General features: G+C 45.1%; 2 protein-coding genes across 2 annotated transcripts in view; both read right to left on the bottom strand.

The window, feature by feature from the left end:
• Positions 1 to 1658: 1658 nt before the first annotated feature.
• Positions 1659 to 20997, bottom strand: T265_13297 (hypothetical protein; the record flags this gene model as incomplete). Its single annotated transcript, XM_009168185.1, has 13 exons — positions 1659 to 2069; positions 4130 to 4174; positions 4347 to 4554; positions 5090 to 5266; positions 6349 to 6484; positions 7344 to 7417; positions 7552 to 7650; positions 9064 to 9293; positions 11088 to 11246; positions 11297 to 11491; positions 16280 to 16346; positions 20381 to 20689; positions 20729 to 20997. Coding segments are annotated over 13 exons (2109 nt in total), but the record flags the coding sequence as incomplete, so codon positions are not given.
• Positions 20998 to 25688: 4691 nt separating this feature from the next.
• T265_03618 (hypothetical protein) overlaps positions 25689 to 26113 on the bottom strand; it is a gene marked incomplete at both ends in the record, with an annotated part of 4025 nt that continues 3600 nt past the window's right edge. The window contains one exon of the mRNA XM_009168153.1: positions 25689 to 25939. Within this exon, the coding sequence (XP_009166417.1) occupies positions 25689 to 25939 (251 nt within the window). The remainder of the gene's footprint in view (positions 25940 to 26113) is intronic.

Here is a 26113-nt window from a genome sequence, read left to right as displayed (position 1 = left end):
ATATATATATATATATATATATATATATATATATATATAAACACTAGGTCCGTACCGTTACAATTTTCATGTTAGGGTAGGGTCTCACGAAGTTAGGAATTATCAATAGTTGAGCCATGCGCACCAGAGAGATCGGCGATCACTTGGTGCCAGAGTTTGTGAACTGTATACCGTTACAATTTTCATTCTTCGTTAGGGTCTCACGAAGTTAGGAATTATCAATAGTTGAGCCATGCGCACCAGAGAGATCGGCGATCACTTGGTGCCAGAGTTAGGTGTGTGAACTGTGAATGCGGAAATTAGATGACCGAAATGTGCAATATACACCTGATGGGTCTCATTTGGAACAAAGCGCGTAATGGATTGCCCTTTCTCCATGTGAAGCCTCGGTATAGTGATTGCTGAAAGTTTTTAGCACATACCGGGTGAAAATTGCGTTACCTCAAGAAAAGAAACGTCACCACCTAAGCGTGGAAACGGAGCAGATTTAGCCAAACACCAATCCCCTTATCGGTGATGCCCAAAAGCATCAAGGCCATAGCACTTCGAACAACTCGCAATTCTAGCTGTGGGACACAAGTTCCGTAGACATTATTCATCAAAAACCCAACCTGGTAGTACCCAGGACCAAAACGGTGGATGCCGACACAGGAGTCGATGTAATTTACCTGGGTTTCGCACCGTGTGGACAGCACAGCTTTTCTGCTGGAACTTCGGACAGAGGTCACTCGTTACTAGCGAGGATAACAAACTTTATCAACAACAACACAAGTGGAATGCTCTACATGTATCGATTATGAACAAAAAATGGTTCAGCTATAGCACCCTGTCGGTGCCTAACTGCCATGCCACCAGGGCTGGGACACTGCCAGGTTGCCCAAGTCTAGACAGAGGAAGTCGAGAGGCAGAGGTCGGGTTCGAACAATGAATCTTCCGGTCAGTAAATTCGTGCTCTAACCACGACACCTCTGGTTTCGCGTGTATTCCAGGAACTCGTCTCAGCCAGTGCACAGAGGCTTCCGCTGCAAGCAACCGTCATCCTAAGCTTCTTTGTGGAGAAATCCCTAGAATTCAAGCAGCCAATTTCTTACTAGCTTCCAACCGGACACAGTCGTCTTTAAGCAGTGGATGTACCCATCATATGTGTCAAACCTGGATAAACGGTGACATACCTCAAAGACCAGTTTGGTAGGGGGTGTTTGATGAGTCAACTATGAAGGGACTAGAGATAGCCCTCGGGGTATTCTGTGGACAGTAACGAAGACTTAGGACCAATCGGATTCTTGCATATCGAATCTGAGTAAGCAAGACCACCCCTGTTGCGGCCCTTTTGAGAATTCGCATAAAAAATCTCACCACGGAAGCTAACCTACCAGTTTTAAACACGTACGTCACCGTACAGTATGAGGCACCGGCAGCATCAACATTCAGACACTATAGATTCTCTGACTCCTCGTACCAGCTTTGGATACTACGAAGATTCTGTGGGGAATTCCACGCGTGTACCTCTCTAGGCGCCTGCTACATTTTAAATACCGCCAAGACTGCTCCTGGGTCTGACTACATTGATGTCATAAGAAATGGCAAAACCGAATCAAAACAAGGCGGAGAAACTTGCAGTGACAACGAAATTATAAAAGGCTTTAATGAAAACAGCAGTCAAAAGCAGCCATGTTTGGCTTACAAAAATACACATATGTACAGCTGAACGACAATCTGTAGGTGAATATCACACATGAATAAAATCCACGATGTGGAAGACTGTCCAAGCTGGCGAACTATTCCAGTGAGTTCAGTTTCCATCCGCGACGGAATAATCTAATAAAAAAGAGACGGAAAAACTTAAGGTCTAGGATAAGGCAGGTCAAATAGTCAGACAGTTTCAGGCATGCTAACTTACACAACATGGCCCTTAAAGAATGAATCATTCAATCTTTCTTGATTTCCGCTTCATCAGCCTCCACACTGTTGGATCCAGGACTAAGCACCACAGGTTTGCTTAGTTCTTCCATACGAATCGTCCGATCAGTAAGCGAATGCACGATTTTAGAGATTATTTTCTCATACATCTGAAGGAGAAAGTGAAATTCGATCGTCCGTTACTTTCTGTCTCGGGAAACTCTTAGTCAACTATTGTCAAGACGGCGAAAACTGTAGTCATGGTTGTTTTGTCAGTACCTATTTAACACAGGGATTCGGGTAGGTATCCCCGGAAGGAGCAGCCATAAGAGAGAAATACCGTGTCGTAGTGTGTTTATTTGAAAACAGATGGCAGGAGCAGGGAAATGTCAGCCACATCGAGGCAGCTTTTGCTGCGTGCGTTCAGCTGAGAAGTATAAACGAATTATTCAACTAAAATTCATGTAAGCACAATGGCGGTCTGCAAATGAGTGCTGAAATGAACTGTCATTAGATTTTATTCCCAAAGGGCGCGTGCACAGACTGGTGTGTGACTTGGTGTGTCAACTAGTCTCATGAACCAAAGCGGCTAAATATAGCCGACAAGCTTTTCCTTAGACTGCCGGAATTCAACGTAGCCCTGGGCTGATTCGTCGTTGTTGGGAACCGTCAGCGACGCTGAGCCCATTTATACGGCTTCCTGCATAGCGTACTTGACTTTCAGATTCGAGACGAGCGATGCGTACGATTTTCAAGTGTGCAGATTGAAGCGTTTTGCTCTCTGAAGGAACTACTTGGGTTCCATAAGCGGTCGGAGGTAATGAAATTCCAATCTCTGTTTTTGTCAATCCCGGACCGAAAAGTCGAAGCACGCTGTTCAGCTATTTCGTTTCCTCTTGGGGATCATGCATTTTTATAAAAAAACTTCGTACTTGCAAACTCACCGGTTACGGTTGAACACTGCCATTATGTTACAAAGAGGTAATTTTGGCAGAACACATGGGAGTATCTGAATTCTGAGCTAAGTCTCAAACCCGTGTCCACTTGTCTTCGAACGTACCACTGGAGACCGTAGTCCCACTTGCGGATGAGTGGCACTAGGAGAAAAAGGTCACCGACTTGCTCTTCCCATCTACGGTTCAACTTTAGCACAACAGTGTGCTGGACAGATGTCTGCTTAGAAACTCTGAGGTTCGGACTACCCAATAATAGACGCAGAAGGCTTCTAGGTAAATTAATATGACTTGGCTTTAGTAAGCTGTATTCACAATCCCCAAAAGACAGACAGCTACAATAGTGGCTAGTGGTTGGAAAGTTGATAAAGATATCGGAATGTTCCAAGAAATAGTGAATACACTTACAGAGATATAAATGCAAGTAAACCATTCACTGGTGTAATGGTTTCCTAGGTGAACGTGAACATAAGTCTGTTCACATGCCTTATTTAACCGCATCAATGAAGGTTGTGTAATCTTGTCACGCCAGAAAACTTGTACTTTTGATTCGCTGAGCTTGAAACCTACCGCACTATGTCCATCCTACGCCTCAAACGATCGTTGGGGGCAAGATGGCTCAGTGGTTAGATGGCGAATTTACTGATCGGAAGGTTCGTGGTTCGAACCCGAACTCTGCATCTCGAATTCTGTCTAGACTTGGGCAACCTAGCAGGATCCCATCTCTCGTGTTTCCTTCTGGTGGCATGACACGCACCAAAATGGTGCTACAGTTGAACGATTTTTTCTGACCGATCGTTCCAGATTATGGAAGATGATGTCCGTTTGGATCAAATGAGGTTCGTCTAATTGAGGCAACAGTGTACCAAGAAATCCAACCTCACTTTCCGTCATTGCTTGGATAATCAATGAATATCGTTTGCACACTCGACAATGCAGATGGAGACAATGTGCTTTATGACGTTTCTGTTAAATATCTTGTTGTGATATGGACGCAAAAACGTATAAGAACCTGGACTGGTTTGATCGAATGACGCACATGATGGATTTCTGTGCTCCAAACTCAGTGGTTTAAAACTAAAGCCTGCCCGATGTGACAGCTTCGAAAGGACAGTTCTTGAAGTAACACGTTAAATCAGTTAATCAGTTCTGGCTACAAATATCCTATACAAATCACCTTCACGTGAACATCGACGGCGAACGGCTTGTGTCTATTTTGTGGCGAAAAGTGCCGTTTGATTTTTGCATAAATAAAAAATACGGAATTTTTTCCTCACCTGGTTCCGAAACTGCGCTTCATCCAGACACCGTTTCAACTTCCTCTAAACACAAGGAACAAAGAACAAAGTGACGCATCTGATGCAATACCTTATACTGTTAAGAAAGATTGAGCGAACACTGCCCGTAGGCTGTTTGCCGTTAGCATCTAGCGGAATGATACCAAGAAGTAAATTCGAAAACATGCTTAAGAAGATAAGGCTGAAATGGACTCACTTTATCTTCCACCACATCATCCAGTCTCGACCGCAGCTGGGCGGTTTTGGTGACCAAATCTTGGTAGTCATCAGCGCTGCAGATCCACACATCCGTAGTTTGAGTATGAGTAGCCCGTACATTGGGTTGTACTTGGACGGAGCCACTCAGTGTGCAGATTGGTTCCGCGTCTTCACACAAGGAATGGGGCCGCCTGAGCGGTGTGGAACTACATCAAAAAGAGGTAAAGACATTAAAATTCATCAGAAAGTGTCCAAAAGTTTTGTGACACTTGTATTTCAACCGCTTCCGTGGTGTACCGTTGAGTACGTTCTCCACGTTACTATTTGAAAAGTGCTTTGGTGAGTCTGGGTCACAAATGGTGCACACCGTTGATTACAGAAGGCGAACACAACACATACAAGAATCATACCTGATCAGTAATATAATAACCGTTCAGCTGTGACACCCTTTCGGTACCTGGCGGCCATGGCCTCGAGTCCGTATCGGTCCAAAGGTCTAGTATACATTACCATATTCGGTCCATTTACTGCTCTCTGTACGAAAATGCCGTGAGTGACCGGCAAATCCAACTAAGAAGTCAGCTATGGGCTAGACAACGATATATAAGTGCATCCCTCTTGTGCATTCGCACAATATATTAAGGGTAAAACAAATTTGGCGTTGCCCAAAGCCGATAGACACCAGGCTATTAGTTGGAACATTCTAAGTCGGCAAACAAGAAAAAGGCCACGGTAACATACGCGGTAGAAGGAGAGAGGTCCATTAACGTGTTCCTGATTGGGCTAGTGGAACGGTCGATAAATTTGTGAGGCACATCAGAATGTGGTGGAACGTTCGGCTTCCGCTCAACTGATCTCCCAAGGCTCGTGGACCTTGTTTCTTTGGGGAATTGCTGATATGTTTGCTCCTTTAGGGCTCTGAAAATTGGGATGAAAAACAACTAATATATAAACATGGTAGAGCTACACTGGAAACCTGAAACTGTGGATAGAGATAACATATCCAAAGTAGAAGTTGAGGCTTGGACAACCTGACAGTATCTCAGCCCTCGTGCTTCCTTCGGGTGGCATAGCAGCTAGACACCCAGAGGGTGTTACAGCTGAATGATTATTATTTTATTTCGGAAGAGATTACATGCCACCAAATAAGGTGTGTAACCAGGCGGTGCTTCAAAATAAGATATTCAGCGAGGACGATATGAAACTTCACTGACAGTGTGACATATTCGGTTTCCTTAACCACGAAGGAACACTTAGTCAATCAAGGACAGCCTCGCTGCTAAGTTTGCCTCTAGTGGATGGAGGTCTGTACAGTTCACGATATACACTCATTTGTAAAACAGTTTGTTTTATCTGGAGACTCAAGTGAATTTCAGCTAAACCTCTGGTCTATGATGTTCTTCAACTGGATGTGCTACAGAAACTGTGCCTCATATTTCACAGTATCGCGAGATTAATTTAAGTCACCCGTTAAAACCAAATTAGCTTGCAAACGAGTGTAGTTCGCGAATTGCGTACAACGTTGACAGAAACTCAGCGACTGCGCCTACCTGATAAGTCACAAGCAGGACGAACTTAGTCGCGGGCTATCAGTGTCTTCAGCGATTTTGTGAGTAGTGTGCTTCGCAGATATCTGTACGGTTTTGCGGAGTTAGGAGAACCAAAGCGATATACTACATGCCAAGCAAGGGTTCTGCGACATCGGTGTTATTCTGGCCGCATAGTCACAGCTATGTATCGCCTACCACACTAAAACTGGTACAAGGAGTCTCTCTTATTGATGTGAAATTGTCGACACAGTCCTTCCTTTGCAGATTAATTTTTCGTGAGCCCACACACGGGACTACCATGCAGACAGCTTATAAATGAAAGAATGAAGCTATATCACAAAAAGTACGCGAGCACGGTATGAAGAAACATCATGCTATAAACATGGCGATGGAACACAGTGCTTGTAAAAAAATATCTGAATGAGTGAGGGACGTATAACTCCAACTGACCTTGACAATTCAATCACCTCCCTCTCCCGTAAAACTAACAACTCGCGCAAGCGTGCCAATTCAAATGCCTGAGGACTGCCTGGTTCAGCTTTGGTTGTGGCCGCAGCACGCAGACGGGCCACCTCAGTCATAAGTTCTGAAATGTGAGGACGGGATACTGGTAAGTAAGAATGATAGAATTCGATGCATTTAACGACATTCGAGGTATTGCCTTATTCAGCACTGAACAATCAGCATATTCAGTTAGCCCACATCAAGTTTCATTCTGGCGGGAGTTTATCTCTTGCGGCTTGGATTGTTAGTCATTCCTGCCGTTTCGGAACATAAGGATCATGCAGTGGGCCTCTCCGATTCCACACAAGCGTCTGCTCCAGTAAAAAAACCTGGGTCACTCATATTCGGCGCTTACTCAAAGCACAACTACCACATAGTTCGGTACGAAGCACGAGAGTGTATTATTGGACAGGATAAATTCAAAATGCAGACTTGAGTGATCTCCTCGATCAGAATATTGTAACCATGAGTCGAAAAATTGTACCCTGGGATACCATGAGTTCAGATGTGATACTTCCAGAATAAACAACACGCAGTGACAAAGTGATGATCAAGCACACTTATCTCTCATCGCGTTTGACTGGAATTCCATCATTTTCCATCCACCAATGATCAGACCAAGAAATCTTGTTGATATATGAGAACTATCTGCATGAGTGACGTCAGCTAGGCATGGATTAGTGGTTGATATATGGAGCACTGATTGCTACTCTCACCGGAACTATGTGGAAGTCCGCAACCAACTCAGTGACGGTTGCAGCAGTGAGATTAGGGGCACCTACATATGAGGCAATACATTGTTACGGGCACAAAAACCCGAGGTTGACCAGATAACGAAACAAAACCGGTTGAGAAAGATGTTTTTACAATCCAAGAGGATTTGCTATTCGTCAATATGCTCCGGAAGACAAACACAACAAAGGCAAATCGGTACAACTTACGACGAATGACCCGACCTCGGGGATCCTCATTGATCATTGCAGAATTCACGATGGACTGGGCTTTTTTAACATAGCTGGGATGAAAACAGAATGAAGCACGTTGTGAAACTCCTGATCGAAAATCCAATTTTATTAAGGCTGAACAGCATCTCCAAAGAAGACAGTCGTGAAACTGACAGCAAAGGGTTTGTCAGACAAAAAAACTCACTTCAAAGTGGCCAAGGTCTGATCGAAATGCAAGGATGAAGGGCTGATGGTTGCCAGCATAGCGGTCATCGAGTTTCCACCCAGACTGTCTTTGAGCAACCTGCGCACAAATGTAATACAGCAGATTAGTTGTCAGGTTATTGGTAAAGCGTCCGCAACTGAAAGATCAAATGAACTTTCCCGTGGCCAAAGGCCTCCCTAGGGAGATCAACCCGTCGTCACTACATGCCTATACGTTAATGCAGCAAGGCATTGCCAGGTATTGGTTAACGCGTCGCAAATGCTGCTTATGCCAATCGGATGAATGTTGCTAGCTCAGGTTGTAGGGGTCGCTGTTGTTCTGTTCACTGAACATGGCAATATGGCTGCCAACAGCCAACGGAACAACAGTCACAGTCGAAGTGTTTGTACAAGTTCGAGATTAGTGATGTGTCGATTGGTGTGGCTCATCGGCTCACAAAGCTTCCTGACACTTTCGTCCAGGACGGCGATGTCGTGGAAATATTCTTGGTCTGAGCCACGAACATACGTATATTCAGCAAGGACATGTGAAGCGTACTCCTGATATCAAAGGTGAATAAAAGCCTGGGTGTCTTGATGGAGTTTAACTTATCTCAGCTCAGGTAACTGTCTACCTGCCTACCTGATTCTTTATGCTGGATCCCAGTCTAATGAAGCGAAACATCCCGGAAACCGATGCTCAAAACTCCAGACGCAACGCTATGAAGGCCTGTGTGTCATAGTGCTTGATGATGTCGGTACTATTACTCCTTATGGACGGTTACAAAATCAGAGGTCGGTAGTCAGTCGAACACTGCTTACTGCATATACGTGATTTTGTGTACAGGAGCAGCAACAAACACTGAAATGTTCAAATCTGCGTTCCAGCTAGCTCAACTGGTACTGCTTATTCCCTGAGTTGTGTAAAGTCATGTGTTTGTACGATTTTACGAGCAACGCCCATTTTTTTCTAGGAGGATCGAATCACGTACGAACAACAATGTAATAACCGAACAGGAACGACCTAATAAAAATTTAACGAGGGAGTTTAACATCTCAAATTTTCGGATCTGTCTTTGACATCGCTACTCACTTTTTGACCAACGTTACCCCGTGTAGCCCAGCTGTCGAAAGGTCGTACCGAGTTACACCTGTTACCCCATGGGACCAGCTGCTTTAGGCCGGAACGGGGACTCAAAACAAAGCATGAGTTCTGTCCACCGGTTTTTCTAGAAGCCTATGAAATAGTTTGACGAATGATGCAAAAAACTTGTGAGAAGAATATGGTGATAGGACCTTAAAGGTGACCCCGTTCCACATTGCGTTATATAGATGGTCTCAGTTGGCGACGGTGAACAGAATATAACGGAGTCTGGGCAAGCCGAAAATTAGACGGGCAAAAGTCACGGAGGTCTTGCATGGGAACGTCACAACATGGAAGAATAATAGAAATATTCATTTTTAGAGAAAGTGAGTCGAGTTAAAAATTGCGTGGGAATCGACTGGAAAGCACGCCACGTACCACGTCAAAACCGAATCGCGATATGACACGTAACCTTGGCGCCTAGGAGTTGCCGCTCGTGACGGCGTAGCAAATTCAACAGCAATGGGACGTCCATTTCTCCTCGGTCGTGGCTCGGAAGCAGGGCAGAAGTCGGAACGAACGGCATGGTTGTCGTTCTGAGATAACTGAGAAATTACTTTGCCCAAGGTGAACAGTGACTTGTTAATTTGACAGCTTTCCTGGGAATTAAAAGCAAGCGAATGGAACTTGTGACAGACGGGGGACTATGATGGGAAATCAAATTAAAGATAGTGAGGTATGACAGTGGTACTGCACCCAGTAATCGACGTGCAGCAGATTGTCTAAACGCGAGAAACAGTGAAAGAACGAATAAAGACAAGTAACTTCAAGCACCCATTGTGGACGTTGACTCGGAGAGCCACGAAAAGTTCAAGCGTCGAAATTAGTTAACAGAAAGCAGATAAAAAGTATAACCACGAAGTTTTCATGGAATAAACTCTATTTAGACATAAAACAAGCTACTCACAAGGTTGCTGAAAGCTCTTCGACAGCCCACGACCGGTTTCGCCCAAGTGGTTAGAGCGAGAATTTACTAACTGGAAGATCCGTGGTTCAAATCCGACCTACGCCATTCGACTTGCCCTGTCTAGGCTTGGGCAACCTGGCAGTATCCCAGCCCTCGTGCTTCCTTCGGGTGGCATGGCAGCTAGGCACCGAAAGGGTGCTACAGCTGGACGTTTTCTTTCCTTTTCTTCGCCCTTCTTGGGGCTCATCAGGTAGGCGCAGTCCTCGAGTTTCCGTCAACCTTATGTTCGACCAACAACAACGCACTTTGACCCCTAAATATGTCGTTGTATCGACTGACACTACCAAGAATGTCACGTCAGTCTCAGCTGCCATCTAGCGTTCCATTGAGCTTCAACATGACGGAGTTCACACTCAGATCATGGGGTGTAGAAGTGCTACGGAAAACTAGCCAATCATTTAACATAGCAGAACTTATACCAATAAGAAAAGTGAGTCTTCACATGGCTAACCAATCAGTGTTAGTCAGCTAACAACAAAGTGAGACATACACTGTCATCAGAAAGTTTTCCTACGTATTTACGGCTGTGATATTCATTCGGTTCTCAGATGGCATTCAAGAAAAAGTGGGAGGTCCGTACGCCTGTCATTGGTCTCCGTTATGGAAATGGTCGGATAAGAAGCTCTCATGGTATAACCACTCTCAATTAGGGAGACTGGGCCAGGCTGATTGCTGAAAACCTTGGACAGAGATGAAGAAAACAGTCACCGTTAGCAGTGTATCCAACAGAGATGACATTTCAGGAGCCATCAGAAAAAACGCTCGGCTGTAGCACCCTTTCGGTGCCTAGCTGCCATGCCACCCGAAGGAAGCACGAGGGCTGGGATACTGCCAGGTTGCCCAAGTCTAGACAGGGGAAGTCGAGAGGCAGAGGTCGGGTTCGAACCACGGACCTTCCGGTCAGTAAATTCATGCTCTGACCACTTGCGCCATCTCGCCCCAAGCTATCAGAAAAACTCAAATTAGACAAATGAAGATGAAATGCGACACTGTATTTACGCGGTCGACAGGAAAGAGCTCATGAAACCAGACGCGGTTGAAAAATTTGAGCAAGTTTTTTTTCGGTGATACCTGGGCAACTGGGTATGACGCCCAAATGCATCATCTTCCGGTCGTTTAGGATGAAACTGGTCTACGCGACTAAAAACAACTTAACTTCACAGATCACATCGTTGAGCTCAAGAGTCATCCGTCACACATGTGATGAAGAAACCGAACAGCCACAGTTGTTATCGACGCCTTCATTTCATCATTGTTCTGCAGCTTGACCGCCAAGGGTCGAGAGTGTTTGCTTCCGAGCACATTGTGGAGCTAGAAAAGTCATTAATGATCGTATCGGCCAGATACAACAGTCCGCAGAATGTGGTGGGTATGGGTTGATTTGATATAACGGATAACAAAAAAAATCTCACAATATGCTACTCACAGCCAGTCGCTCATCAATGTTTCTACCGGGTTCCTGCCGTTCGCTTCCAGCCAGATCAACAATATTAATCCGACTGGTGTAAACACTTTCAATCATGCCTCCAAACGGATAGTTAGCCTGGAAGACAAAAGTGTAAAGGGCTGCGTGAAGAATAGGAAACTGCAATGGCACATCACCCATTAAGTTAGAACGGTGACTGAAAAACTCACCACAGTACGTCTTGTTAAGTACAGGGTAAAGATTGTGTGCGATCGACTGCTGGCCTCGTTGAACTCTGTGCATGCAACAGTGCGCTGACGACTACCAGTCCGAAGCCAACCCAAGACATCAGTACTCGAACGAACGCCGATACGACTGAGCCCCTCTACGTACGGTCCCGTCACAGGATGTTCTCGTACAAGTAACTAGAAATCAGGGACAAATGTAGTTATCAAGTACCATTCACAACAGCTTGAGGAAACCGATTGTAATTCAGCAACCCTAGTTGGCATAAGGACCACTGCGGTGAGCAAACACATGTTGCCCGGTTGAAAGACACAGGCGAAGGGAAAGAGAAGTGAGCTCCGGCGAACATTTTACGCTTAGGATAAGGCAAGGTAAGCTGCGTGTCGAAGATGAGAAAGTTCGTAGGTTAGAGAAGATATATCGATGAGGCATACAACTTCGCGCTGACCGGAGTCAAGGAGATATGGGTGACAAGGAGCTGCACCGAAAATATAGCGGCGTCACAATAGGGTGGCAGGATTATGAAAGTTTTCAGCATAGCTTCGGGTGGGGATGAAATATCTGTATGCCCGGAAGAGGAAACCGACATACGCAGATCCTTAGGTTACGAGAAATTTGATGTATGAGGGACAGGATCAATTGTAAAAAATGATAGACAGGGAAAGGTAAACAATGTGAAACGTGTGCAGTGACGAACGGAAGCAGGTAAACAGAAAAAAATTAGAGGACTTAAGTGTTGGTAGACTCGACATAAAACAGTAGAAGACGGCGACGAGATCAGCATTCAGGCTTGCAATGGCTTGTGGCCGGCCACTGCACGCTCAAAGTGATGCGAAGCAATAAAGCAAAGAAGGGTGCAGAAGTGCTGTCGGAGAAAAAAATAAATCAAAAAGGTGGTAGACAATGCGTTTCTCACGCAAAAGAGGGAGCACAAAGAGTTACGGAACCCCTACGGTGATGGTCTGAGAGACAACACCACTCACTAATGTTTGCACCATGCGGAATCCTTCCAATTCAAGTGAACAAGTTAGGATGCATGGAAAGCACGACAAACCTGATGAAATCACGTCGGTGTATCTAGGACAACTAGTCAAACGCTTCCGACATAACAATAGGACCTACATTCGTTTCACCAAGGCGCAAATCGGTCGACCAAACGTGTGTCACGTGAGCCAAACATATTCATATAAACTTGACGTCCGAACTCATATCGGTGAACACTAACAAGGGTGTTTTCTTCAAAATAGCAAAATCGTGTCATCAGATCCTAGGCACATTGGAGGTGATTAAGATGGTCGGTAGTTTTAGGAAACAAAGCAACACGAATGAACTTGAAGGAAAACTTTTATGATGGAAAGGTTTTAAGAAGAATACGGTAACCTGAACGGTTTTGACCAGGTGGTTCGGAAGCGTCCAATTCTGACAGCAGACGCAAAGGAATTTTTACAGTAAATGACTCGGAGAAATTTGATAAATCGGGACAAAGAAAGAAATGAACTGGGAAACTGATCCAAACTACGAGGACTCAACCAGAACCGTGAAAAGGTATAACCGACCAGTTGATATAACTTTGTTGACTCTCATCGGTTGTCCAATTAAGACACAAGGTGAAAAGCATGATAACAAAAAGGAAAGAAAACATGATGACAATCAAGAGAATGGGGGTCCGTCTGAGATTGGTCAATAACTTTTGCGAACATGAAACCGGTTTTCTCAGTTCATTTAGCACTGTCTAACTGAACGCTAGCATTCAGAGAGCTCGACTGCATAAAGGAATAATAGATAACTGTGTGCGGTCAACGGAGTGACCTGTGATGAACAGTCGACCCGAAACGGATGCCGTTGGATTCGGGATTGCAGACCGAAAATCATACACGTGGGCAAGCTCACATAATCCTAAAGGTGGCGTGGCCTCAATTCTGATTGGCTGCTCCAGCGAAATCTTATCGATTTGGTTGTACGTTCGCGTTATGATTGGTCGATAACCTTGGACCCCTCCGATGCGGACATCGTAGCTTCTACCGGCTTTATTCAATGGACCAACCAAAGCACGTGTATCAAATTGCGTAGGTCACGAATCAACACGTGGGCAAGCTCACATAATCCTAAAGGTGGCGTGGCCTCAATTCTGATTGGCTGCTCCAGCGAAATCTTATCGATTTGGTTGTACGTTCGCGTTATGATTGGTCGATAACCTTGGACCCCTCCGATGCGGACATCGTAGCTTCTACCGGCTTTATTCAATGGACCAACCAAAGTGTATGTATCAAATTGCGTAGGTCACGAATCACGGACCTCCCAGTCATTAAGCTCGCGACTTAATCACCGGGCTATCTCGAGCTAATGAGCTAGCAACATTCTCCGCCATGCTTGAATAGATGCAATGTCGACATCTTGTCAGTTACTTCATCCGACGGTTCTGATCAGGTGGATTATTCAGGTGGAATGTGTTATACAGAAATTGAGATCAGGGTCTCTGGTTTTCTACCGGGATGGATTTGGGATTCTCAGCCAAACCCAGCACACGAGGGTATAGGGAAGATCTTCAACCAAACTCCCAAAAGAGTGAATGCCGACAGGCGCTTTCGACTGTTGAGCCGCCTCTCGCGTAATGAATTTATCGTAGACTAAGTTGACCACAGGCTAGCGACGCAGTCGGCGCGTATCGAGGGGGCAGGGGAGCATCCGCTAAATCCGTACAATCCGTCTACCTCCTTCATCATCTACAAACGCGTCCAGTTAGAACGCTCGAGTAATGGTCGCTTTCGAGGTCTGAGAAATGGGGGATGAACTGATTACTGAAATCAGCGAGAACATTCGTGGATTTCCAGAGGACACTCAGAGATCTAAAAAAGCAGCGCTCCCCATGCATCATTTCGGAAACGAATGATGCACGCTATATCGGAGTGCGACGTTGAAACGAACCGAGTGAGAGTAATTTACACACAAAAAGCAACACGACAGACGAAAGTAATCTGAATGATGGGAGGTCAGAAATTGATAAAGGGTTTGAGCAGTATTGCCGCCGCAGTCAGAAACTCCGACTGAAAATTAAACAAACTTGGTGAGCGAATTGATGATATAAAAGACTCGACAGTACGACCTGGAGAGTCCGTGCAGGACATCCCTTGTGTGGATGTCCATGTCACCTGTAATATAAACTTCCGCAGTGGGGTCACAGTGACATGTCCGTTCGTAGTTAACGATCAACAAAGAGGAACCACGGCGAAAACATTTGCTGTATCTAGGGGGGTTGAATGTCGGCCAAAACGATCGAAAATCCGGGATACAAGAGCAGGAGGATAGGAAGTCCTTAGGTGAACAACAAAGTAGGTATGTAGGCGTACGATACCATATTAAGAGGGAACAAATGGGAAGGCATACAGTTAGGGAGATTCGGACTTCGGAGAGATATCGGCTGATTGGCAGTTTGGAAACCTCTGTTCCGATGCCAGCCTAGGTTACACGGTCTTCATATGTGAGTTTGAATAAATAACCACGCATCTTGGGGAGATTGTCGAACAGTAAAGAAACCAACGGCATCAGGGTGGCAGGAAGCTGAGCGGGGTGAGTGAGTAGAATGTACACGGTAGGCTGAGGGGAACACTTTCCGCGTATGACTGAGTTGGTAAACATACAGAACAAATAACATAACGAACTGACTCATACAAACGAGAAATTGGATCAAATTAGTTCGCTAATTATTCCCTCTTGAGGGCGGGTCAATCGGGATAGAGCACACTCACTTGATCCGTCTGAAGTTGCGGCAACCACTCCACTCATAATGAGCACCCGAGTGACCATAAATCGTTTCGGGGAGTGTACAAACTAAAGGCCAATAAATCAGCCGACAGAAGTGAAGATGTACCAAAGACAACTTCACCTTGGATTTTCTTATCTGCTTTGTGTCACAGAAAGTTACTGTTTCCCAGTTTTCCGTATTTTTGTACAATCCAAAAATGTCCGCATTTTCGCACCAAACGGTGCCACTGTTCTCACCAAATGTTTTACGAACCCGTTTGCTCATATCTATAAGCACTACTTCGCGCTATTGTGGTGGCTTTATACGAGGCTAAGAGATATTTCCCACAGCCAACTGTGCACCTTCCACGGAAAAGTCTTCCACTCCGCTTAACCGAAACTACCCGTGTGACCGCTGATTCCTTCACCGTTCCGCAGAGTGCAAGTACACGTTGTTCACAACACCATACTTCTCAACATAATGAGCAGCTTGTTCGGGAGTTCAGCTAGTGTGACCTAGTTTGACGTCCAAATCTGGTTGATTAGCCGATGTCTGCTGAGGCATAATGTGGGTTTGTCGAAGCCCACTGTGGGAATGTCAGATCACGCTGGAAAACGTGCCCTGATTCGATAAGCGGATGCTACGGAAGGAGCTTCTGAAGTTACATGGCAAAAGGAAGTGACCTTGATTGACAGTTAGACATGATCACACTGTGAAACCTGTCGCATAGTTTTCAATCTGATTGGTAACACAGGTGGGAAACAAGATAAACCAACGTACAATAACCCGTATTTACCGAGTTCTTGATATTTACTATGTGACTTTGATGTACCTCACTTAATAATCTACCACAATTCTTTTTTAATCGAAGCAGAACTTTGATGCTGAACCACCTGACAGGAAATGTCAATCAATGTCTGGAGAGTCACTCCCACTAAATTGAAAGTCTTTATCACACTTGGACAAAAGCTATTAGGATAAAATCAGAACAGCCAAAATTTTGTTAAACAAATGTAAGATGTGCCACAGAGAAGGCTACTATTATTCGTTCTCCCTACAAGGAATCATCCCCGTCAAGGTGGGAGGGAATACAGCACATACTCGTGAGGCTTCCCTATTGTCAACGTACAGAATCGAAAGAGAACAGATGGGTTGAACGCACAAATAACCTATGAAAGGAAGAATCATTAACGCATCAGGAAGCAAACACAACAAAAAGACATACTCCGTTCGGTCCGCCTTTTTCGTTGGAAAGCAGGTCCCGGATTCGTTCGTTGTAGATCTCCAAATAGCTGAGTTCCACTGAGTAGTCCACTTCTGCAGACTATGAATAATAGTGAAAGAGGAGTAAGACAAGAGACAACACTACCTGTCTGGCACCAACCTCCCGGAACAGATCATCAACCAGCCGAGGAATTATGCCTGGGTTCTCAGGTGGACCTGTGATACTGTCAGATGGAAAGATGGAAAAAGAACAGTTTAGCCCGAAAGTGGATCAAAGATATTTTTAAAAGCTACGTCACCTCCGTTGGAAAGTTTTGAGCGCTTATTGGCCACACAGCTGATTGCAACACGCGGGTTCAGAGTTAACCATTATCAGGGACAAACTCACACTCACTCATAAATATTGTATAGATACTTTGCTGACATAACACACTATTTATAACGTTGAGTAAGATTTCTTGACAGTTCACTACCGATTTCACATTTTTCGGGCCTCATCAGGTAGGCGTAGTCCCCGAATTTCCATCAATCTTGTGCTCTATTCGAATACCAAACTGTACGCAACTGGTCGTTGGCTTGTTCGCTGAGCTGGGCAATTTGGTTGCAAACGTTTCATCACCAATCGAGGTGACATCATCCGTGCGTAGTTGTGCGTAGCGGTGGGTTAGTGGTTGTGCACAACCACCAGTCAACGACCAGTTTTCGGTTAGTTATCCACTTCTGAAATGAAGCAGTGATAGTGTAAACACACAACCGGATACGCGTTTAAAATTAATATAACTCAGTTTACTGAGTGTATGTCTGACACTCTGGTTCAGTTATTTAGGTAGTCCAGCCACTGATCCTCAGTTTCAGCAATAGTTGACCACGATCCGCGCCAGGATTCTTCCCTACCGTTTGCTCCAAAGGCAGAACTCTTTTTGATCCAGTTTTTTAAGGTGTAATCTTCAGGTGCTAGCTTATATCTGTGAAGCTCAACTCATTTTGCCAGCCGACCTTAGCCAAATCCACCCACCCGAACCAAGCCAAAACAGGACAAATGATGGTCAGTTTGTGTTCAAGCCCAGTTCAGCTCATCTTTTATGCATGTGCTAAGAACAACAGCCTGACTACACCAATGGTATCTTCACAAAACTGTTTGTTTCGTACCAGCAAAATCATTATCCTGCCAAAAGAGGGCATACTTCCAAACAAATGTAGCGGAAAACAAGCAAGTAAAAGCCAGATTGCCTGTGGAAGAAACTCCGTGCAAGAAAACGCCTTTTCTTGGAAGTGGGCGAAAACATATCTGAGAAGAAGAACTTCGGCCACCTCACTTAATTTGACATTCACTGTACAAGTTAGTTTCCCCTGGTCACGTGGCTCAATTCTGCAGTGGTGCAGCTTGAACTCTCCATGAGCTTTTTCTTTGGGTTGAGTTTTATTAGAAGACCACGAAATCATGCTTTATTTTGATGTCACACCTCTATTCACTTCAATCAACCACAACCTCGCCAGGGAGACGGTAGTAGAACTGCTTCAGAATAATCGGAACACGACATGAAATCCAAAAGTATTTGCAAGCTGTTGAACTTTTGCATGGATACATACTTTAGCTTTGATGGGCAAATGAATCAACAGCTGAGAAAGGGACTCCAATGGGACCTCAAATATCAGGATTTATCGATGAGGCGGTAATGCAAAGACTAGAGCGCGCGGTACTACCAGTCATCAATCCAAAACTACGGATACGCTATGTAGATGACACCTTTGTCACCATAAAACGGGATACATTACACAGAACTTACGAACTGCTGGATGCCACGTTTGAAGATATCAAGTTTACAATCAAACTGGAGAAGAACGAATTCTCTGAAGTTTTAGTCAGCAGGAAGGTGGATGGGACTATGGAAACCTGCGTATACCGGAAAGAGACACACACGGATCAAATACTCAACTACAAGAGTAATCATCCGAGGGTTGCGGTCTAACCTTGTTCAATAGAGCGGAGACACCGCAGCACCACAGAAGAGAGAAATTTGCCCATCAAAGCTAAAGTATGTATCCATGCAAAAGTTCAACAGCTTGCAAATACTTTTGGATTTCATGTCGTGTTCCGATTATTCTGAAGCAGTTCTACTACCGTCTCCCTGGCGAGGTTGTGGTTGATTGAAGTGAATAGAGGTGTGACATCAAAATAAAGCATGATTTCGTCGTCTTCTATACTGACGTTCCGTAGTCTGTGTTAAAAACGGCCAGCATTGTTGTTGTCCAGAATATATATGAACGCAAAACCAGATTGTTGGCCCAGAAAGGAATCGTCGTGGCCCACAAACCGAATGCGACGTTGAGGAGACTGATCTCCAGACAAAACCAAGAAGAACAATGTGGTATACCGAATCAACTGCAACAAGTTCTACGTTGGACAAACTGGGAGGAAATTATGCATACGAATAAGGAAACACAACGCAGCCGTCAGGAGACATAATCTCTTATTCTTGATATTCATACACGAAGACCAAGAAGGCGACAAATTCAATATGGAAAACGTGAAAATCTTGGCATATGGGAACACAAGGCACGGAAGGGAATTTCTGGAGGCATGGTACTCTACGGCTGATTCGATCAACCGATGCATTGAACTGGACCCAATTTACTCACCACTACGTGCAAAGGAACAACTCCTCCAGCGGAATACTCAAGGAGAGCCAAATATCGGATTCACAAACCAAGAAGAAAGGAACTGCTTGGAATCGGATCAAAAGAGGTCACAAGCCGGAACCCAGAGAAGTCAACGACAGAGGTCACTACAGCTTGGATCAGAGCACCAGGGCAGGAGAGGCTAGGCTCACTATTCACGTGGCCATCGATCAATCAGGACGCAGGATATCAGAACAACCAATGGAACCGACCGACCGAACAACCAATCGTGATTGGAGGTCAACCCCGGCTAGCAGCATGTATATTAACAACAACACTGCTCAACGCACAATCACCAGCCCCACGCTAGGATCCACCATGGTCCCTGACAGCGCACGATGGTGCCAACTCGATTGGTGATGAAACGTTTGCAATCAAATTGCCCGGCTTAGCGAACAAATCAACAACCATCTATGCTACCCGAGCTACCAAAATTCTCTTCTATAGCAAAGATCAATTTAAAATGCATTGGCTATTTCGGCGGCTTTGCTCATCCTACCCTTCCCGCTGCCTCGCAGTTGACACACAGTTGCGCAAACGTTAGAGAGTCATCCTCCAACAAAAGCCGCATAACGCTTGTACACTAATTCTCGTGCTGCAAGCGCAGTGGAAATTCGGAACATACCCCCACAAAAAATTGCTGTACAGTAACGATCACATCAGCTCCACAGGGTGGTGACGCAGGGAATGGGGCGGAGATGGTTTGGTTGTATCTGACAGCCGTAGCCATTGTTTGTGGGTCTTATGCACAAAACGAGGAACTTTCGGTAAACGCTCATCTAGCGGGATTAAATTAAGGTTTGTGGGTGCCTGTCATATCTATACAGTTTTGAAACTCGTTTTCCCACTTGCATGACCATAGTAGGAAAACGGTAGCTGGGTAAACTCACAGCGGGTGACAATCAGTAACTATAATACAATGACCACATGAAGGCCTTGATCTTATCCTGATTTGGGAACTCAATGGACTACCGACGAGACGCTTCTACTAAAAGAAAATCGTTCAGCTGTAACACCTTCCGATGCCTAGCTGCCATGTACACGAAGAGGAGCACGAGGGCTGGGATACTGCTAGGTTGCCCAAGTCTAGTCAGGGGAAGTCGAGAGAGAGAGGTCGCGTTCGAAACACGGACCTTCCGGTCAGTAAATTCGTGGTCTAACCACTTGGCCCATCTCGCTTCTACTACTGCGTCTGTACAGGCTTACGGATGCAGAAACAACGATCAGATGCTCTGAAACTAAAACTCCACGTTAAGTTTGGAATAAAAAAGCTGAATAACGCCGGTTCAAACGTTCCTGCGTTCGGAAGAAAGTTAGAGATGTAAAAATGTAGGCACCAAACAATAAACAATCCGGCGGAGCTAAATATTTTCGGGATATCAGATATGATAAGGTGAGACTAACCAATGTGATGCAAACATACCTGTAAGTTTTTCCGGAGGAAGTCACACCGTAAGCAAACAGACAAGTATTGTAACCTTCAAGTGACCGTTGCAGCAATGGAAATGCTAGGGTTCGGTAAACCGTGGCTTGATCAGCGAATGGGGGTGAGTCGGGTTTGAAAAAAGTTGAAGAATCGTCCAGACTGGAAGTTCTTTCATCAAATGACCAAAAGGTATGGTCGAATATAAACTGACGGGCATAAACATCGGGTTGTCGTTTACAGAGGAGTAGAACGACACCAGGTTTCGGCATTTGTATGATGGAAACCTCGTCCTGTAGTTCAAGTTCTCTGAGGTGTAAACGTAACAACCTGACTGACTCTGCTTACCTCGGGGTAAAAGGACGTAATCGGGCCGCCACAGTGATAGCTCTCGGAGAATCTGTTGAACAACGTGCACAGGTTTGATTACATGATATGATAATATATAACAATCGTTCAGTTGTAATACCCGTTCGAAGTATACCTGCCACGCCATCAGTAGGAAGCACGACGGCTGAGATAATGCTAAACCCAGAGACGAGCGGTCGAGATGAAGAAGTTCGGTTCGAACCAGGGGCATTCCGATCACTGGGCTCAAGCTCACACAATGGATGCACCTGTGACACTTGGTAGAACTAGCCGATTGAGGTTAGCAGTTCGTCTCATCTATGTTTTAACTAGTTCTAAGCATTTCCGGGTGATGTCATACGGAGGCCAATCGATCAACATTATCACTTTGTCTGAAATCGACCACAAGGCCACCGTTAGCTAGTTACTCAGCTGTGGTCTCCTGCGAGAATGGCATATTGAAGTCTCACAGTCTCCAACAACCGATCGACAGCAATATTCAGTGAGTAAATCTTTAACGCTGGTGCAGTCGAGAGGTTCCAACCTGCTTGTCTCTTCCTTTTTTTCCTATCGGTTTCCTGGTTTTCCTCGAAATATTGGATGCGAGAAATACTGGTGGCATGATTATACTAAATGAACGAGCATTAATTTATATTCACAGACACCAAGCTCAGTGCGTCATGATTTCCAGCTACGGCTACGACATCAGCCAGAGCAGGCGAGCCACATTTACCAAAACACGCTAAACCGGTGGAGAAGCTTGAATGCCCTTGAGGCCGTACAGCAGTGATTGACTGCTCGATCATGTGCGCCCTGTATTTCTACTTTACCGTTAAGCTAATAAGTATACCATGCGCTGCAGTCAGGTGTCTAGAAGTATCCAATCGAAACTGAGAAGGTGCTTTGAGGGGATACCTGGTTTCCTTCATAACAAACTATCCGGTTTGCGTCCACATTAGTTGCCAGGCTCTAAACTTCAAACCCGCTGGTTAGCAGACCTTAATTCATCGAACAAAGGATTTATGGTATACAATCTCATCACAGCCACTCCACATATGGTAAGCTCCGAGTAGATCAGGAGTTCGGACAGGAGCTCTATACAGAAAGGTCTGTAGTTCGAATTAACCTGTTTAATTTCAGGTAAATTCAGACTAACTCCGTCCCCACGCTTTATTTCACTTGCATATATATATATATATATATATATATATATAATACATAACTCGTAAGCCTGGTACGACATGCGAGATCTGTGAACCACGATGCGTGAAAAAAAGTTAAAAATAATGCGCAGGTTGTGGATAGTAACGTTGACCGAACAGGTCACAATATGATCATCACCGGTTCCCGTTCTGTGACATTCCAAAGGGCGCTCTTAGTCAGGTGCGATCGTCGTGAGAACCAAACAGAGGCTGGTTTGGTCATCGGTATCTCTATTCTTTTACTCCGTGTCAATCCATTCCAAAGCGATCCTGTTCACTAATGAAACCAATCAAAGTGACTGATATCTGGTCTTCATTATTAAACCGCTCAGGTATTCCAGTTGGTGCCCCAATAGAACTGCACTTACGGGTAGCTTAGGTAACACTGACCGAACACCCTACGATTATTCGTTTATTGGTTACGCATTGCTTCCACCATACATGACTGATGCTTCGAAAGTATCGATCATCGAAAACACTTCGACCGATACAGTCCAATTTGCGCACCCGTATGGAGGCACTGCAAGCATGTTCTATCAATGGCACATTGATCTCTCTTTGATGTCATACATGGCGAAGACTAGGAAACTTCGCCTTGGCTCTGGCTGCGCAACTGATCATCTCAACTCTGAGATCAACAATACTTATGCAACTTCCGACCCGACCTCTGCCTCCTGACTTCCCCCGTCTAGGTTTGGATAAGGTGGCAGTATCCCAGCCTTCGTGCTTCGTTCGAGTGGCATGGCAGCTAGGCACCGAAAGAATGTTACAGCTGAATGATTATCCTACATATAGGAGATTCTCGAATAATTCGATGCTGCCAAATGACAGAAATAATACTTACGTTGGTTGACCAATCCACAACCACTGCATGTTTTAGGGTAAAAGCTCAAATCGAAGGTAAAGATGGAAGTCATAAGCCTATCCAGTAGATCTTGCGCCTTTCGTTACAATTATAAAATCTAAAATGTTGCCTGCATATTCTAGGTCTCGAGGGGAAGTAGTTAATCATTACTACAGGGTGAAGTAACAGAGAAACTATTTCTAAACCCAGCCAACCGTACACAGCTGTCTTCTTGTGCGGTTACAAAGCCATTGTAAACCAATTATCAAGCTCAAAAATGTGACCTGCCTCCAAGCGTCGACAGATCTTGAGGGTATTATTTATGGGGGTAAAGGGTGCACTGGGCAGTCCTTGTAGACCCTACTTGGGATAAGGGCGGAGAAGTTGGACAGACAGTACTAACCGCCACTAGCATAGCTCTCTCACACTTTGCGATGCTTCATCAACCGCTCGCTACCAGTGAAAGGAAGAAGTCGTTCGCTGCGGAGTTGTTTATTCGGAAATGCCAACTGACCGGTTACAGACCATTGAACGGGGAAGCAAAACTCTAATCTGCATCTTAGTTACAAAAACTGGACACAAATCTCCTCCCGAATGAGTCTTCCTAGAGATTCGTTGCCTCCACTCATTCGTCGGTCAAATCCAAGCAAATGTTACAAAGTGGCCCCACGAATTCCGCAACAGAATCCCCTTTTTCAGTCGACGCAAATCGAAATTCTACGAACAATACATACAACTCGCGTGCCTCCCCATCAGTAGTGCGAGCGAGATCTGTGAACCACGATGCGTGAAAAAAAGTTAAAAATAATGCGCAGGTTGTGGATAGTAACGTTGACCGAACAGGTATATGATCATTGTACGACATGCGAGATCTGTGAACCACGATGCGTGAAAAAAAGTTAAAAATAATGCGCAGGTTGTGGATAGTAACGTTGACCGAACAGGTCACAATATGATCATCACCGGTTCCCGTTCTGTGACATTCCAAAGGGCGCTCTTAGTCAGGTGCGATCGTCGTGAGAACCAAACAGAGGCTGGTTTGGTCATCGGTATCTCTATTCTTTTACTCCGTGTCAATCCATTCCAAAGCGATCCTGTTCACTAATGAAACCAATCAAAGTGACTGATATCTGGTCTTCATTATTAAACCGCTCAGGTATTCCAGTTGGTGCCCCAATAGAACTGCACTTACGGGTAGCTTAGGTAACACTGACCGAACACCCTACGATTATTCGTTTATTGGTTACGCATTGCTTCCACCATACATGACTGATGCTTCGAAAGTATCGATCATCGAAAACACTTCGACCGATACAGTCCAATTTGCGCACCCGTATGGAGGCACTGCAAGCATGTTCTATCAATGGCACATTGATCTCTCTTTGATGTCATACATGGCGAAGACTAGGAAACTTCGCCTTGGCTCTGGCTGCGCAACTGATCATCTCAACTCTGAGATCAACAATACTTATGCAACTTCCGACCCGACCTCTGCCTCCTGACTTCCCCCGTCTAGGTTTGGATAAGGTGGCAGTATCCCAGCCTTCGTGCTTCGTTCGAGTGGCATGGCAGCTAGGCACCGAAAGAATGTTACAGCTGAATGATTATCCTACATATAGGATAGGAGATTCTCGAATAATTCGATGCTGCCAAATGACAGAAATAATACTTACGTTGGTTGACCAATCCACAACCACTGCATGTTTTAGGGTAAAAGCTCAAATCGAAGGTAAAGATGGAAGTCATAAGCCTATCCAGTAGATCTTGCGCCTTTCGTTACAATTATAAAATCTAAAATGTTGCCTGCATATTCTAGGTCTCGAGGGGAAGTAGTTAATCATTACTACAGGGTGAAGTAACAGAGAAACTATTTCTAAACCCAGCCAACCGTACACAGCTGTCTTCTTGTGCGGTTACAAAGCCATTGTAAACCAATTATCAAGCTCAAAAATGTGACCTGCCTCCAAGCGTCGACAGATCTTGAGGGTATTATTTATGGGGGTAAAGGGTGCACTGGGCAGTCCTTGTAGACCCTACTTGGGATAAGGGCGGAGAAGTTGGACAGACAGTACTAACCGCCACTAGCATAGCTCTCTCACACTTTGCGATGCTTCATCAACCGCTCGCTACCAGTGAAAGGAAGAAGTCGTTCGCTGCGGAGTTGTTTATTCGGAAATGCCAACTGACCGGTTACAGACCATTGAACGGGGAAGCAAAACTCTAATCTGCATCTTAGTTACAAAAACTGGACACAAATCTCCTCCCGAATGAGTCTTCCTAGAGATTCGTTGCCTCCACTCATTCGTCGGTCAAATCCAAGCAAATGTTACAAAGTGGCCCCACGAATTCCGCAACAGAATCCCCTTTTTCAGTCGACGCAAATCGAAATTCTACGAACAATACATACTACTCGCGTGCCTCCCGATCAGTAGTATCACCGTTACACCAGTACAGGGATGGTTTACTGCATCAGTTTAATGAACTAGCTCAGATCGATAATGCGGAACTGCGGTAGTTCTTCAAAGATGACGGATTGACATGCTTCTTGTTGACTTGCGAGGGCCTGAAGAAAAGCGAACAGTCAGGCGTGCTTGCACCATGGCGTGGTCGGAATTCAGTTGTGTGACCCAAAAGAAACGGCAGTCTTGAAATATGGCCCTCCACCGGTGGCTTATGCGTGATTCGGCCTCCCGAATGAGTCTTCCTAGAGATTCGTTGCCTCCACTCATTCGTCGGTCAAATCCAAGCAAATGTTACAAAGTGGCCCCACGAATTCCGCAACAGAATCCCCTTTTTCAGTCGACGCAAATCGAAATTCTACGAACAATACATACTACTCGCGTGCCTCCCGATCAGTAGTATCACCGTTACACCAGTACAGGGATGGTTTACTGCATCAGTTTAATGAACTAGCTCAGATCGATAATGCGGAACTGCGGTAGTTCTTCAAAGATGACGGATTGACATGCTTCTTGTTGACTTGCGAGGGCCTGAAGAAAAGCGAACAGTCAGGCGTGCTTGCACCATGGCGTGGTCGGAATTCAGTTGTGTGACCCAAAAGAAACGGCAGTCTTGAAATATGGCCCTCCACCGGTGGCTTATGGCCACGTGATTCGGTTGATTTGCAGTTGGTAGCAGCCGTATTACGCGATGCGAAAGTTTGTGCTGAAAGTTCTTACTGACCATAATCAGCTGATGACCACTAGAGGGGTCCCGACCTAAAGCTGCCACCATGACGTGGTGGTCGGGCTTCAGTGCTGCAATGATCCCGCGGGCTACACTGGCTGGAACTTCGTTCCACAAGGTGCAACCATGCCAGGAAGGCCAAAGGGGAGCAGC

Source organism: Opisthorchis viverrini (assembly GCF_000715545.1).
Source record: "Opisthorchis viverrini unplaced genomic scaffold opera_v5_55, whole genome shotgun sequence".
NCBI classification, from domain to species: domain Eukaryota; kingdom Metazoa; phylum Platyhelminthes; class Trematoda; order Opisthorchiida; family Opisthorchiidae; genus Opisthorchis; species Opisthorchis viverrini.
The sequence above is the reverse complement of the archived record's forward strand: the minus strand, read 5'-3'. Positions and strand labels throughout refer to the sequence as shown.